The sequence below is a fragment of the Carcharhinus amblyrhynchos genome, unplaced genomic scaffold (genome assembly GCF_965287045.1).
Source record: "Carcharhinus amblyrhynchos unplaced genomic scaffold, sCarAmb.v2.hapA scaffold_75, whole genome shotgun sequence".
Classification (NCBI taxonomy): domain Eukaryota; kingdom Metazoa; phylum Chordata; class Chondrichthyes; order Carcharhiniformes; family Carcharhinidae; genus Carcharhinus; species Carcharhinus amblyrhynchos.
The window spans coordinates 119,482-135,434 of NW_027649815.1; the positions used below are offsets into that span (position 1 = coordinate 119,482).

The window sequence follows — 15,953 nt, forward strand, 5'->3', positions numbered from 1 at the left end:
ATAGTTGCAGGCTCGCCAACGTTTCCCCATCAGAGGGGATTAAAGCTGGCCCCGATCAAGAGACTAGGCATGATCACCCTGCAGGCGGGGACAGAGGCTGTTGAGGCCATTCCCCTCCCCGCCCGTGAGGTCAGGGGCAGTGGGGGTGCCCATTGGGCAGTGCCAACCTAACACCCAGGCAGTGTCCATCAGGCATCCTGGCATTGCCTATCAGCCACTGGGCAGTGTAAAGGGGACGAGCCAATCGGTGCTGGTGGGGGGAAGTGGGGGGACCCACTGTGCACTCTGCATTAGGGTTTAATGCGAGAGAGAGGAACGGGGTGATAGGGAAGAAATCAAAATCTCCCATATTCCCACCCGCTGGGCACTTAGTTCATCTTGGGGAGAATCACCTCCAATACTTGTATGTCAACTTTTTTTCATACAGCTGTTTTTTGTGTGCTAATTTACCAGAGATGGGTAATTTTGGTTAGGACAGGGAAAATGTGAAGTGTCCAGGGACTTGGCATATGGCCTTGCTTGTGAAGCAGTGATGCTAAGTAAGTCAAAGACGCAGCATTGTGCAAAGGTAGATGTTGAGGGGAAGGATAGAGATTCATGTTAGGCGAGGCAGGGTTGCACATACAAGTAGACGCATGGTTGTAGGGTGGCTCATAGAAAGCAACACTTAAAGCCAAATCTGCTAGTAGTTTGACTGCTCTCTGTGACACTCCAGGAATTTATGACTCAGGGCTTGGGCCATTTGTGGGAAATAAAAAGGTGAAAAAAGATCAAACTACGAAAGAATTAAAAAATGAGTAAAAATAAAAGTTGTCCTCTTGCAGAATTAATGAGGGTGATTCTATGAGTGGCTTCTAATGAGTACATGATCATGGGGTTAGCATGAATCATTTTGCAAAGGTGAAGGCCTCATAATTACAGCACAGTACATTATTATAGGCATAAAACTTGCTACTACATAGATGCAGCAACTATAATATCATCCCAAATGTGATTATCAACTCAAAACTAAACAGCATGGCTTGGGTTACTTTGGTTAGACCATTTGTGGAGCATAAGCAAATTGAGATACACCAATTGAACTGATGCGCACACAGATTCTTTGCAGTTTATTTAAGTCATTGTTATCCATAACATTGCTTTGATCCAGTTTGAATCAATTCATCATCTTCATTCAGTTTACACTTCATTCTTTGATCTCTTGTTACTGTGAACACAGATCCACTGGATCTGGGTATACAAATTTCTGGTTCTGGTGCAACTGGTCCCTTCAGATGTCAAATAGGCTCTTCTGGCAGTAAAGTGAAGCAGAGTCAAGGAGATAGAAGAATAAAGTAAAACGAAAGAATGAGCTACAGGCTTTGCTGTGGAAGAGTTCTTAGCTGAAATGCATTCGTTATCACAGCTCTGCCAGACGGAATGCTTCATTCCACGGACTCAGCTATTTCCAGTTTCCAGTCATGCAACACAGAGTGACAGGAGACAAGGCATGGCTGTGCCACAGACTTGACGCAAAAATACAAGCGACAGAATATGGTGCAGAAACAGGGTTGTACGTACTGGTACAGCACGGCTGCACGCCAGCTCACAGAAACCAGTACTTACAGCCAGGTCATCTATTAGTTTATCCTCAAACGAATGCTCCTCGGTGTCAATCCAGGAATTTCTATAACTTTCGATGAAGAGGTTAGATGCACGGTGCCTGAGGAAGGGCAAGAGTGAAATAGGAGGGGTTGGGAATAAAGACACGACTTTAGTGGTTACACTCTTATCGCACAACTGTTAGAGATCGCACTTGTACAATTTTGCTTGGCTGATAGGTCAGAGAGTACAGGAAGGTGGCAAGCAAAGACTGTCAATGTTTTTAGGCTTACCATCTCAACTCTGCATTGTTCCACAACAGATAAATGTGACTGTGTCCGGTCAGAGATGCCAACTATATAAAAGTTAGGTAGGTTACACCCAAAACGTGTAAAACACTAGTCATTTCTGTTAATCATTATGCAGTTCAATTGTGGCACTGATAAGAGATGGTCTTGAAGTTGCACATTGAGAATACAACCATTGAGCACTCAATGCGTTCATGTGAAATTCATTCAACCATCACCTTAAAGGTGGCATTAATACTTGCTAATATTCAATGTGCAATTTCAAGGTTGGAATATTTTACATGGTGGGTATACTTTGTGTCACCAGTTTATAAATTCACTATGACTTACCCAATTTTTCTTTTAGAATCCTTACTCATTTCAGTGTGTTTTTTTAAAATTTAGGTCAGCATCTCTTTCCTGCTTGGTGGAATTCTGCCTTTCATTCACTCATGTTTTTCAAACCACATATTAATTGCAGTAACTCTGACTAAATGGATTGCCCACTAAGTTTGTCTTTACTGTGGGTGTTCCAATTGAGAACCAAGGGATAATTTCTCTGACCAAAGACAGAGGAGGCTGGAAAAACTCAGCAGGTGGGGCAGCATCTGTAAGGAGAGAAAACAGTTAATGTTCCAAATTGAAGAGAGGTGATGGCCTGGTGATGTTATAGTTAGATTATTAATTCAGAAACTCAGCTAATGGGCTGGTGACCTGGGTTTGAAACCTGCCATGGCAGTTGGTGGAATTTGAATTTAACAAACAACATCCGCAATTAAGAATCTACTGATGGCCGTGAATCCATTGTCGATTGTTGGAAAAATCTATCTGGTTCCCTAATGTCCTTTAGGGAAGGAAATATGCCTGAGCGAGACACTCAGTTGCATTTCAAGAAGGCAGGTCGCCATCACCTTGTCAAAGGAAATCAGAAATGGGCAACAAACCCTGGTCAGCCAGTGACACCCATGTCCCATGAATGAACAAAAAAAAAGTCCTTTTGACCCTTCATCGATTGACTCTGTTTTCTCTCCCTACAGAAGCTGCTGAACCTGCTACGCTTTTTCAGCAGTCTCTGTTTCACATCAGATTCCAGCACCTGCCGTATTTTGCAGCTCTGACCAATCAGGTACTGCAGTAATTGTACAACATGCTTGTCAATGAACCATGTGGACTGCGAACGAAGATTTAGTGTCATTGGTGGTCACGCAAAGTCTACGTTACCATCAGTAAGTACACTAGACTTGCAAAGTCCGTTTCCTCACACGCTCTGCGAAGCCACAGATCTCGGTAGGCGTTCATGAAGTAATAGCTAATTTTGTGTCTGAGAGAAGAGGATAAATTTTCTACCTTCAAGTTTTTCTGAGCAATACAACCATTGTAGAAATTGTTCAGACAGCAACGTAAATCACAACTGGGTACTATGAGCAAAAGGTGTTTAGTTAAATACTGAAGCACTTTCAATATGCACTCAATAGAAAAAAATGTGTTAAGATTGTAACAAAACTTTGATATTTGATTTTATTATTCTTAACGTTCTTAAGTTCAAGTCTCACTCCTATAGCTCTAAAAGCAGAGCCAAGTCCTGAATGATAAACATTTTTTGTTACAACACTGACCTGTGTGTTATGGTAACAAAGCAAGTACTTTAACCAGCATATTGATAAACAGTGATCTACAGGGCATTTAAAAGTTGTTAAATCAAAAGCAGCTTTATGTGCATTAAACAGACTAATTGCAAAACTGCCTTGTAAGAGACATGGAATAATTTTAGGACAGCAAGTGCTTGCGAAAAAATATATAACCACTACCAGCTTTGTTAGATAAAGGTGCTTAAAAGTACCACAAAATAGTGGATTAGAAATAGTTTCTGCTGCCATCCGCAACTTGCCAGCTCAATAAAAAACAATCAGAGATCCAATATCAGGTACTCCTTGGGCCTCTTCATTCAGCTGCAGGAAACAATCCTTAATTTCAATGTCCACACTACCCACACACATCTGACATGTAAATTCTTTAACAGTGCATGTGCATATCAGCGTGCTGAGTTGCTGAGGAACTGGAAGGAAACAAACACGACTGAACGCAACACAAAATTTAAAATATGGTTGTGCTTCCTCCAAAGTATTGAATCGAAATGTTAGAAAACTCATCAGAATCAAAGCAAAATGTCTGGGGGATGGAACATCCAACACTGACTACTGCACACTGCTGGTGAGCTGATTTAACTGTTTGATTTTGTTTTGTTTTTTTTAAATTGCCAACAGAATGAATCTCCAAGCTGCTCCTATGGTTTTGCTTATGATTATACTTAAGTCAGTGAGCAGCAGGTTTCACTTGGCCACAAAAAGAAAATGCTGGAAAATCTCAGCAGGTCTGACAGCATCAGTGGGAGAGAATACAGCAGATGTTTTGTGTCTAGATGACTTTTGTCAGATGACAAAGAAGATGACTCCTGCACATGTGAAATTTGTACTCCATCTCAGCAGAAAATATGAAAGAAAGTACTTGCCAGAGGTGGCACAGAGGCAAGCATTGCTACCTTACAGCATCAGGGACCTGGGTTTGATTCGCAGCCTCAGATCACTGTCAGTGTGGAGTTTGCATATTCACCCCATGTCTGCTTGGGTTTGCTCCAGGTGCGCCAATTTCCTCCCACAGTCCAAAGATTGGCCATGCTGAATTGCCCCTTAGTGTCAGGGAGACTAGCTAGGGTAAATGCCTGGGATTATGGGAATAGGGCCTAGGTGAGATTGTGGTCAGTGGACTCGATGGGCTGAATGGCGTCCTTTTGCATTGTAGGATTCTATGATGAAGGGTCATCAAAATGTTGGCTCTATTCTCTCCCCACAGGATCTGCTGAGATTTTCCAGCATTTTCTATTTCTGTTTCAGATTCCAGCATCCACATTATTTTGCTGAGGTTTCACTTGATATTACACATTTACTCTGAGTTGCGCACTGCATTTTTTTCATAAATAGATTTTAATCAGCCTGTGACAATCAGTAAAAATCCATCCCCCACCTCTCCCCTCCCGGCCTCTGATTGCTTTGCTCAGGTTCATTTATAAGGCATAAGATTCAAAAAGGTTAAAGGCATTTCTTTAAAATGCCACGCAGGTCATACGTGACATTAGGTAATTATAAACAAATCCTACTGTGCACCTGAGCATATGGTAAATTCAAACAGGCTGCTGAAAGTCCATCCCTGCATTGGCAAAGACGCAAGGTCAGCCAGAGAGGAAGCAGTGAATGATGGGGTGAACTACGTCGCTCTGTAAGTTCTTGTCAAAATGAAACATTTAGGTCATCCTTAGGTTTCCGAGGTCACAAAAGGCACGGTATAAACACAACTACTTTCTTTCATATTTTCGACTGAGATGGAGTGCAAATTTCAGATGTACAGTAGTTTTCTTCTTCGGCAATCACTCGCTAGTGAGTGCGATTGCCCACTTAAGAAATGCCGTGTCACTTCTCGTGGCTTCTATGGGTCATTGCGTGGCTGATGAGTCCATTCCAGTATCTCCGACCACACACTTGCCAGGTCTTTCTGGGAGGTGCGTTCGGTCTTTGGTCTCAGGATTGCTGGCATTTTTTTTTCACTCCCCTTTACCAAACTCCCTCTTGCCATCAGATGTTCTCAAAGAATTGTGTCCCTTCGATTAGGAAATTCCTCCAAGTAGGTTTCTTCTGAGCAAGGGTCTCCCAGATATTGATGTCCATGTTGCAATATTTGAGGTGAGCCTTCAGGGTGTCTTTGAAGTGCTTCTTCTTGTTCTGGAATCTTCCTTGAGCTGGGTGAAGAAGATTTGGCAGTTGGAGCTCTGATATCCTAAGCATGAGTCTGGCCCAGCAGAGTTGGTTGGATGATCACGGCCTTGACGCAGGTACTCTTGGCTCCTTCAAGGATGCTTATATTAGTACGCCTGTCCTTCCAACTGAACAAAAAATCCATCTCAAACAACATTGATTGTACCTGGGGCTTCAGATGGCATCTGTATGTAGTCCAGGTTTCTAAGCCATACAGAAGAGTTGTAAGGACGACTGCACACAAGGATCTTACTATCAGTATGGATGTTGCGATCATCAAAGACTCTCATTCTTAGGTATCCGTTAGGGGCAGTAGCTCTGCGACTCAAAAACCTCTCTTGCAGCTGGTAGGTCATTTCATATCCAAACATTCTAATGGCATAGCACAAGATTGACAAACGAGTACCAAATGGTTCCGTACCTAACTATTAACCATTTAAGACTACCCAAAGCATTCAAAATCCTCAACAGTCATCACAAAATATAGACAGCATCACCATCACATTTACATTGTAGTCTGCAGCAACAGCAGGTATAAATAACTATAAATCAAAGTCAGGGCATTAACATCTTGCAACATATCGCTAAAGAGCTGCCTGCAATACAAGTTTTGTTTGTAAATGTAATTTTCACTGAATGAAAAATTGTTAAATGAGAAAAGATTAACATGTCTGGGTTTTATTCCACTGCTGAAACAAATTGTAAAAAAATATATGAGGTTGGATCATGGAGGGAAAGGCACTGTAAACGTTTTCTAGAAGTTTCTAAGTCTTCAGGGCATGCCTATTTTGGTATCAGTTTCTGGTCGACTCGCTTGTCTTGTGAAAGCACACAACACTGAATAAATTATCCCTCAATATTTACCATGTTCTCCTATGATTTAATTTACTGGAACTAATGATTTTCAGAAACAAATTACACAACAATGTCTTGAAATAATTCTTAAAAAAACGTTCGGCTAGATTTATTATTCCTTCATTATTACTGGACTAAAGAAAGTCTAATACTAGCACTTTGAAATGGATATCTATTACATATAGTGGCATGATACATGGAGGGACAAACAGCTTTTTCTCTGTTTCTACATTGCATGCGAGCTCACCTTGGTAGGTTATACAGAGGAGTCATTCTGAAACATGCTACCACAGCTCTCCTGCGCTGTTTTGACAAGAGCTTGTACCAAACCATCTTCTTGGACTTGAAAGGATGTTCTGTCTAAGCAACGAATAAGTTCCAACGTGTTACTGATGTGACAAATTATATAAAATGCACATGTTCCCCCCGAATCTGGTCAATGCACCACCCACCGCAATAGATGCAGCACCATGGTGAGATTTAATGTCCTTTCATAGGCAATAAGCACAGAATCTATCACAGTATTTGGGGGAGTAACAATGTGTGGCAAACGTATACTGTCATATAATTTTAAGTAGCTGGTATGCCCTCAAAAGTGGGCATTTCTACTAATTTGGAACCACATTTCTTCCATTAAACATGGAAGAAACAAGACTTAAGGCACCGCATCGAACTTCTACAAGTGCATCATAGAATGCATTCTTTCTCAATATACACAGCTTGGTATGGCTCCTGCTCTGTCCAAGACTGCAAGAAACTACAAAGGGTCATGAATGAAGCCCAGTCCATCAGTCAAACACCGTTCCATCTATTAACTTTGTCTACACATCCTGCTGCCTTGGAAAAACAGCCAGCATAATTAAGGACCCCTCGCACCCTGGACATACTCTCTTTCACCCTTTTCCGTCGGGAAAAAGATACAAAAGTCTGAGATCACGTACCAACCAACTCAAGACCAGCTTCTTCCCTGTTGCCATCAGACTTTTGAATGGACCTGTCTCGCATTAAATTGTTCTTTCTCTACACCCTAGCTATGATTGTTACACTACATTCTGCACGCTTTCCTTTCCTTCTCTGTGAACGGTATGCTTTGTCTGTATAACGCACAAGAAAAAAAACACTTTTTACTATATCCCAATACATGTGACAATAATAAATCATTGGCATTGGAATTGACAGAAAATATGTCAAGTGGCTAGTCCACCGCCTTCCTGCCCACTTCCTGACCCAGGGAGTGGGTAATGTCATCCACTACTCATCCTGCCCTTAGGTCTATAGAGGGTCATAAGTGGCCAATCATTGCCCTCAAGCTGCTTCCACTGCCACAGTACTCACCTGCCTCCACTGTCTAGCGTATGGGTGCACAATTTTTTAAAGTAACTTTGGTGAAAAAGCTGGGGGTGGGAGGACGTCATTCAGAGGTATCCGGTGTGTATTAGAAACACTCTACAAGTTGTTATCCCCCTCTTTTGTGTCTCTTTGTCCCAATCTAATGCTTTTATTGTAGATAATCTCCTGACATCCTAGTTATTTAGTTTTAGAAACTAAACTTAATTCAATAATTTGTAATCTGAGCCCAGCCCAGGTGAGACAGGTTGATGATATTAGCACCTGAAATGGCTTGGAGAGAAATTGCAAGGGAGGTTGGCTCCTTTGAAATAAGCAATACTTGTGCTGGCAGCAGTGAGTGATGAGGGATATTTACATCACAACGATAACATGAGCAGCGTTTGATAGACAAAAGCTGAAAATGGTGGAGCAACTCAGCAGGTCTGGCAGCATCAGTGGTGAGAGGAAGAGAGGCTGGAATTCTCTGGCCATTCACCCCAGTGGGGTTTTCTGGTCTCGCTGCAGTGAACGGAGACCTAGCTGAGCGCCAAATTCTTTGTCCTTGCTTACAGCAATGGCGGCAGGGCACGAATGGCTGGAGAATTCTGGCCTGAGTTAATGTTTCAAGTCTATGTGACTCTTCTTCAGGGCAGTTGAGAGACAGTTGGTGTCTGATAGTTTTGATGAATCTGAGGGATATTGTAGGCCAGATTTTTGTGTGCTCAATCGGGCTGGCACTGTGGCAAGAAACCAAACAAAAAGGTGCCAGTGTTGTGCATCATAATGTTTCACCTTCAATCCAGACTCAAAGTATCATAATCATATTCAGCTCAATACATTTGAAAATAAAATTAATTATGTTAATTATCCTTTACTGATGCATAGATTGGCTCTGGTATTTATTTGGCGATGTAGACGGAGCAGAAGGCAGTAATTCAGCCCATTGAGTATGCATCTCCGATCCCCCTGTATTTACCCCATTAAGCCCCCTAACCTACACATCTTGGGACAGTAAGGGACAATTTAGCACGGCCAATCCATCTAAACTATGCTCCTTTGGAGGGTGGGAGGAAACCAGAGCACCCGGAGGAAGCCCACGCAGACACGGGGAGAGCCCAAGGTCAGAATTGAACCTGTGAGGCAGCAGTGCTAACCACTGTGCCACCATGTCACCTTTACTGTTTTCTTTGCTATTTTATGGTTTTCTGAACATTGCAATACGCTGACCCTCTTAAGATTAATAATACATTTAGAAGTGCATGGTACAATGGTTAGGAATTATTGCTAACCTTCCATCAAGTACTATCTTTGGTGTGGGATACACATACAAAATACAGGCTACTGAACACAAACACATTTCTCACAGACGCCTGTACCTGCTCCAAGTGAAACAGGACAGCAGAGACTTCCTGCACTCGTTTGACAATTTTGTCAGGATTATTGCTGTCTTCAGCCTTGCCAGCCATATCCTTGTACAGCGCCATCTGCCATCGCATGGCTGAAGAATTTTCACACTGTAAGACACATTTATGAAATTACTAAGTTACTACTCCATGTCCAATTACTTAACAGCTTGATCCAAACCCAAGCCCCGATTACCATTCTTTGAAGACGATTGACAAGAGACCCCTTTGAAATTCTCCAAGTGACAGGAGATGTCACTTTCACGAGGGGATTCCCTTTTATAGCCTGAATGAGCCACATGCTACCTGACCACTTTGAACTGCTTTGACTGACAGCTCCAGCACAGATCAAAGAGTTCACTGTTGATACAATCAGCTCACGCTCCAATAAGCCTCAAATACTTCCTCTTTTTTTTGAAGTTTATTTATTAGTGTTACAAGTAGGCTTACATTAACTCTGCAGAGAAGTTCCTGTGAAAATTCCCTAGTTGTCACACTCCGGTGCGTGTTCAGGTGCACTGAGGGAGAATTTAGCATGGCCAATCCATCCAATCCACCTAATCAGCACGTCTTTCGGTCTGTGGGAGGAAACTGGAGCATCCGGAGGAAACCCACGCAGACACAGGAAGAACTTGCAAACTCCGCACAGAATTGAACCTGGGTCCCTGGAGCTGTGAGGCAGCAGTACTGACTACTGTGCCACCATACTGCCCACTTGTTACAATTGGAAATGGGTAGATTGCAGGTCTGACCTTGGTGGGTTAAAGTTCTCCCCAATTATTACCATTCTGGCTTCTGGGGATCAGTCTAACTTTCCAGTTGCACCACTTTCTGCTCTATATTCCTCTTGAGTGACTTTCAACTCCCCCAACAAATCTTTTCCTGCAAATAGCTTTGATGGAGGGACAGTTCCTCTGTTGGAGAATGAAGCAATAACTCTACATTCTTTCACTTTGCTTTGTACACTTCTTAATGGAGATCATAGGAAGGGAAGTGAAGATCCTTCATGTTCAGATGTTGACATTAATTCTATGGAGCCAATAACATAAACCGGATATCATTACTGCCAATCATTTAAGTTCAGATTTATTTATTAGTGTCACAAGTAGGCTTATATTAACACTGCAATGAAGTTACTGTGAAAATCCCCTAGTCGCCACATTCCGGGACCCGTTTGGATAAACTGAGGGAGAATTTAGCATGGCCAATGCTTCTAACCAGCACGTCTTTTGGACTGTGAGGGGAAACTAGACCACCCAGCGTTAACACATGCAGACATGGGAAGGAAGTGCAGACTCCGCACAAACAGTGACCCAAGTCAGGAATTGAACCCAGGTCCCTGGTGTTGAGAAGCAGCAGTGTTAACCACTGTGCCACCCAGTTCCACCACCCAGTGCTTTGCGCATAAACTAATGGGATAGAAAATATGGTACGTTCAGTTATAGTTGGCAATTTTGCCAATGCATTCGATGCAGATGATGCAAAGGCACTCACTAAAGTTACAGGAAAATCTATCATAGGTGATTGATTACAATTAATTTTAGAACTTATAGCTATCTGGAGATTGAAAAAACTGAGTCTTACTGATGATAACAAATGAATGGTCTTTTTTCCTCACTTTGAAAGGCAAGCGATGGCCTAATGGTATTATCGCCAGATATTAATCCAGAAACTCATCTAACATTCTGGGGACCGGGATTCGAATTCTGCCACAGCAGACGGTGGAATTTGAATTTGATAAAAAATAATTTGGAATTAAGGATCTACTGATCTCCATTGTCAATTGTTGGAAAAACCGCTAGGGAAGGAAATCTATCCTCCTTACCTGGTCTGGCCTACATGTGATTCCAGTGTCATAGCAATGTGGTTGACTCTCAACTGCCTTCCAAGGTCAACTAGGGATGGACAATAAACGTTGGGCACCCGTGATGCCCATGTCCCACAAATGCATAATAATAAAAAAATTATTTTACCTTTCCTTGCAAGTGTAGATTTTCTTGAAGAAACTCTTGTACTTCTTCATCTGTATCTTTCTGTCAGGATTGCAAGAAAGGAGAGAGAGTAGGTTAGGATAAAAGCAAATTACTGCAGATGCTGGAATCTGAAACCAAAAGAGAAGATTGCTTGAGCAATCGGCAGCTTTGACAAAGGGTCATCTGGATTCGAAACATCAGCACTTTTCTTTTCTTACAGGTGCTGCCAGACTGCTGAGACTTTTCACCATTTTCTCTTTTGGAGAGTAGGTCAGTGTTACAGCAAAGCATTAAAATTTAGAATGTCCAAGTTAAAAATAACTTCACTTTCTGTCAGGGACTGAAGACATTTTCTCTTGGACATTCTCCACACAAAATATAGTTTATGATCTAATCGTGACTTTGAAATCTAAAATTCTTCACTCCATTAGGCATTTAGCACCAAGTTTTGCACACATGTGCATTAAGCACTTGAGTTTTTGTTTTGGGATGTAGAAAAAGTTGATTCACAAACCTGCAGATACAGTAGAACACTGAGTAGAGAGAAGGTTGCAACATTGCTGTGCCAAATCTTTGACCTGCTGCAAGCTTGGCTCTGCAATGATTATCTCTGACTGATGGATTTAATATACAACGTACTTTTCTGGGTATAAAGCTATAGCTTTAACTGCAACATTAATAATGCTGGAAACATTCAATGCCCCATAAATTAACCTCAGCTGTCTCTCCTTCTCCTCAGAAGATGCCAACTATGTTGTTTGCAGGGTGAACTTTAGTACCTTGCTCAAGTGATCATTCTTCCTGTAAAAATCTGGACAGTGGTAAATCAACAGCATCAGGTACCATAACTTAGCCTAATGTGTTCCTACTCCCAATATCCACATACAGTTATCCTATTTGATACCTTACTTCTTGTTTTACATATCTTTATCTTCATAAAGATCTTGTTCTGACTAAACTGTGAAGAATTAGTTTATGATCTTGCTATAAATACCAAACTGTAGAAAATCTTTAACTGTGTCGAGGTTTTGCAAATCTCTACCATCAGAAGGACAAGGGTAGTACATGGATGGAACCATCTCCGAATAGCACACCGTGCAGACTTATGGTTATTGGGTCAGAATCCTGGAACTTCCTCCCCAACAGAAAGCCCACCAACGTCTCTCAGGGAGCTAAGGAAATTTGGCATGTCTGCTCTGATTCTCACCAATTTTTAAAGATGCACCACAGAAAGTATCCTTTCCTGATGTATCACAGCTTGGTATGGGTCCTGCTCTGCCCAAGATCATAAGGGGCTACAAAGAAATGTGAAAGTAGTCCAGTTCATCATGCCTTGGAAAAGCATTCAACATAATCAAAGATCCCACATACCCCAGACATACCCTCGTCTACCTTCTTCTGTTGGGAAGAAGATAGAAAAGTTTGAGGTCAAGTTCCAAGCGACTCAAGAACAGCTTCTTCCCTGCTGCCATCAGACTTTTGAATGGACCTACTTTGCACTAAGTTGATCTCTCTCTACACCCTAGCTATGACTGTAACATTATATTCTGCACTCTCTCCTTTCCTTCTCACCTATGTACTCAATGAACGGTATGTTTTGTCTGTATAGTGCAAGAAACAATACTTTTCACTGTATCCCAATACATGCAACAATAAGAAATCAAATCAAATTACTGTTAACTACCTGAAAATTCATCACTTACCAAGGCATATCTTGTCTTGGCTATGTTAATCAGCTCTTGATCAGCAGGTGAACACATGTTCAGGCCAATGGGAAGCATTTTTTTAAGGGTTGCTACAATTAGTGATGTCTGAACGGAGTAACGGTCACCTCTCTTCTGCTTTTTTGTTCTCTCCTGGTCAGACCCTCCAGACTGAAGTTAACAGTGAAAATGGTTTACAAAAAAAAGGTCACATTCAAATTATATGCAACATCCTTCATCAGGTAACGGATACTAAGGCACAAAATTCCAAGTTGCAGGTGCAAAGGTATGTTATCAAAAACGGATTCTTGAGCACACAGATATATTCTCATGAAACATCCCCAATTGGTGTTACATTTGAAAAATATACAGGATATTGAACCAGTGATGATTGCCCTTTCATGAACGTAGATGTCCTTCAACAATCAAATGTAACTGAAGGTTAAGCACAAAATTTAACCATTAGCTGGGATAATACTCTATACATTTTGTAAGTAATGTTTATTTGGGATTAAATCATCATGAGATGCTGTTAGGTGATGTTTTCATATGGGTGTAACATTTTTACCTTAATTGTTGGCCAATATCCTTCACAGTAACTGCAAATATAACAACAATGCCCATAGAATAAATATATTTACACAGGGCTTAAGATAAGAATTTGAGTCACGAATACATTCAAGTTTTGACTAAATATTATAAATTTACCACTGGATTACTTACAAAACCTGAATAGAAGCTTTGGTTTCCAAAATTTCCCGAAACGTCAGCAACAATATCCTATCTGAACCCCTGTTTATATTCACACAATCTTGTACATGCATTCACTCAGAGTATGGGCATAACATAGACTTTAAACACCTGCAACTTTGGTGAAGAGAGGAGACTATTTTGTTCCTCTGCTGTTTTCTCCTGGATCTACTGAAGGTACTGATTAGTGCCACATCCCCACAGGTGCCAACCTCTCTCTCCAATGTCTCATCCCAAGTGCCAGGCTTCATATATAAGCCCCCAAAGTGAGCACCACTGGATTATTTAGCAATAGAAGCACAACAACTGAGCCTGAACCAGTCCTTATTTGATGACCATACTTTCCAGCAAAAGATCAGAGAAAATTAATTGGAGCAGGAACTCTTCTCATTTTCCGAGTGCCAGGAGCTTTGAGATATATACATGGGATGAGATCAGCTAACGGAATAGGTCTACAAGCAAATTCAGCCAGACTGGGGAATCTGTTACAGCTTTTATTCAACGCAGGTCAGAAAAGGACTCAGTTAGAGAGCCGGCCACAAAAAAGGGAAACGTCTTTATTTCCTTTCTGAGTGTGGGAGCAGTAGGTGTTCCTTCAAGCACCACAGCAAAGCTTGGGTCTCTCCTGCCTTAAATTTCCCTCCCTTTTTGAACGGAAAATCAGTCATGCGCCCCCTCAGATTCTACTGTCCCATCCACCATGGGAACTAGAGCAGGCGACTGCCAGACAATGGAAAGGTCCATTGACCTTGGTTTCAGGACATGCAAGGCCATAAATTCCTACCCTCTATCATGGGCCAATGGCCTGGCTGATTTCCCACTGGTTAGTGGCAGCTTCCCACCCACTTCTTGCTCATTCCATTAATGATAATCAGGAGCTCAAATAGCCTGTGCCTAATTTCTGCAGCAGTTGATGTTTCCAACTCACCTTGCTACCCAGCCACTCAAAACACCTTTCGAATTAAAAACAAAGGCATATATATGTGTGTACACAAGTCAAACCAAGGACCTGATTGGTCTGTACAAGCACATACTGCATTAGTTCACAACATTGCTGCTTTTTAATTCTCATGCCAATAGCCCCAATTTTAAGGCACAATGTAGCACAGGGGGTGCGGAATATGCTGCAATCATGTGAGCGCTTGGCCATTTTTAACACTGGGCATCACTGCTATATTTCAGGAGAGTCTTCTGCCTGAGCCTGGAGGCAGTGCAAAGTTGTGGCAAGTGATTATGATCAGGAACTGGGAGCAAGCCTGAAGCAGGGGCGGCTCATGGTTTCTTGTGGCGCCTAGGGAAGCACTCCCGCTCCCCCCTGGCTCGCAAGTGAACTATTTACAATATACGAGAACTTAAACTTACTGGATCTCAAGTGGCCCTGAATTCTCCTGACACCAAGTTTCCCAGTGTGAGTGTCACCGTGTGCAAGACACAGGGTGAAAATTTCATGGTCCGAGTAATGCCACCTGACCAAACCTCTGAATATTTATCTGGTTCTCACTTTGCTGGGGCAAAGGCCTCATATGCCCACCTGAGTCCCAGGTTAAACTGCTGGACAGTTCCAATGAGATAAAAACTATCCTTATTTTAACTCCTGCACTCCTGGTTCTAGCTAATTTTGATACGAATGCTGAAAATCTGAAGGGAAAACAGAAAATATAGGAAAGACATGGGATGTTACCTTTCATTTTCAGATGCTAACAGACTTTCTGTGCGTTTCCAGCATTGTCTTTTATTGTCAAATCTAACTGTGGTTAGAACCAGGGAAAGTATTAAAAAAATTCAAAGCTGACCTCCTCTCAATTCCCTATTATGCATTTTGTGCACTATAGGCATGTCAAAGCTGTTATGGTGTATTAATCATTGTATTAAGGGTTATTTTTAACCCTGTTTATTTTTCTTTGTTGATGAACACGTTTAATCCAAGTTTCACCATTAAATTTTTTCTGCGCCATTTTGAACTGATCATGATTATTGCTATTTATTGTTACAGTGATGAATGGCACTCAAATGACACGCTGGCTGTTAAGAATATCATTATAGCACAGTAAAGTTTAAAGTTTAATTTGTTTATTACTGTCATAAGTAACTCTGCAATGAAGTTATTATGAAAATCCCTAGTTGCCACACTCCGACGCCTGTTCAGGTACACGGAGGAAGAATTTAGCTTGGCCAATGCACCTAACCAGCATGTCTTTCAGACTGTGGAAGGAAACCGGAGCACCCGGAGGAAACCCACGTAGACATGGGGAGAATGTGCAGACTC

General features: G+C 41.7%; 1 protein-coding gene across 11 annotated transcripts in view; it reads right to left on the reverse strand.

The window, feature by feature from the left end:
* Positions 1-15,953, reverse strand: part of LOC145337795 (ryanodine receptor 1-like) — a 448,949-nt gene that overhangs the window by 105,038 nt on the left and 327,958 nt on the right. For all 11 annotated transcript variants that reach the window (XM_080182647.1, XM_080182646.1, XM_080182643.1 and 8 more), the window contains 5 exons: positions 12,938-13,108; positions 11,235-11,294; positions 9,235-9,372; positions 6,777-6,889; positions 1,606-1,702 (listed from right to left, as the gene is read on the reverse strand). In XM_080182647.1, the coding sequence (XP_080038773.1) occupies positions 1,606-1,702; positions 6,777-6,889; positions 9,235-9,372; positions 11,235-11,294; positions 12,938-13,108 (579 nt within the window). The remainder of the gene's footprint in view (positions 1-1,605; positions 1,703-6,776; positions 6,890-9,234; positions 9,373-11,234; positions 11,295-12,937; positions 13,109-15,953) is intronic.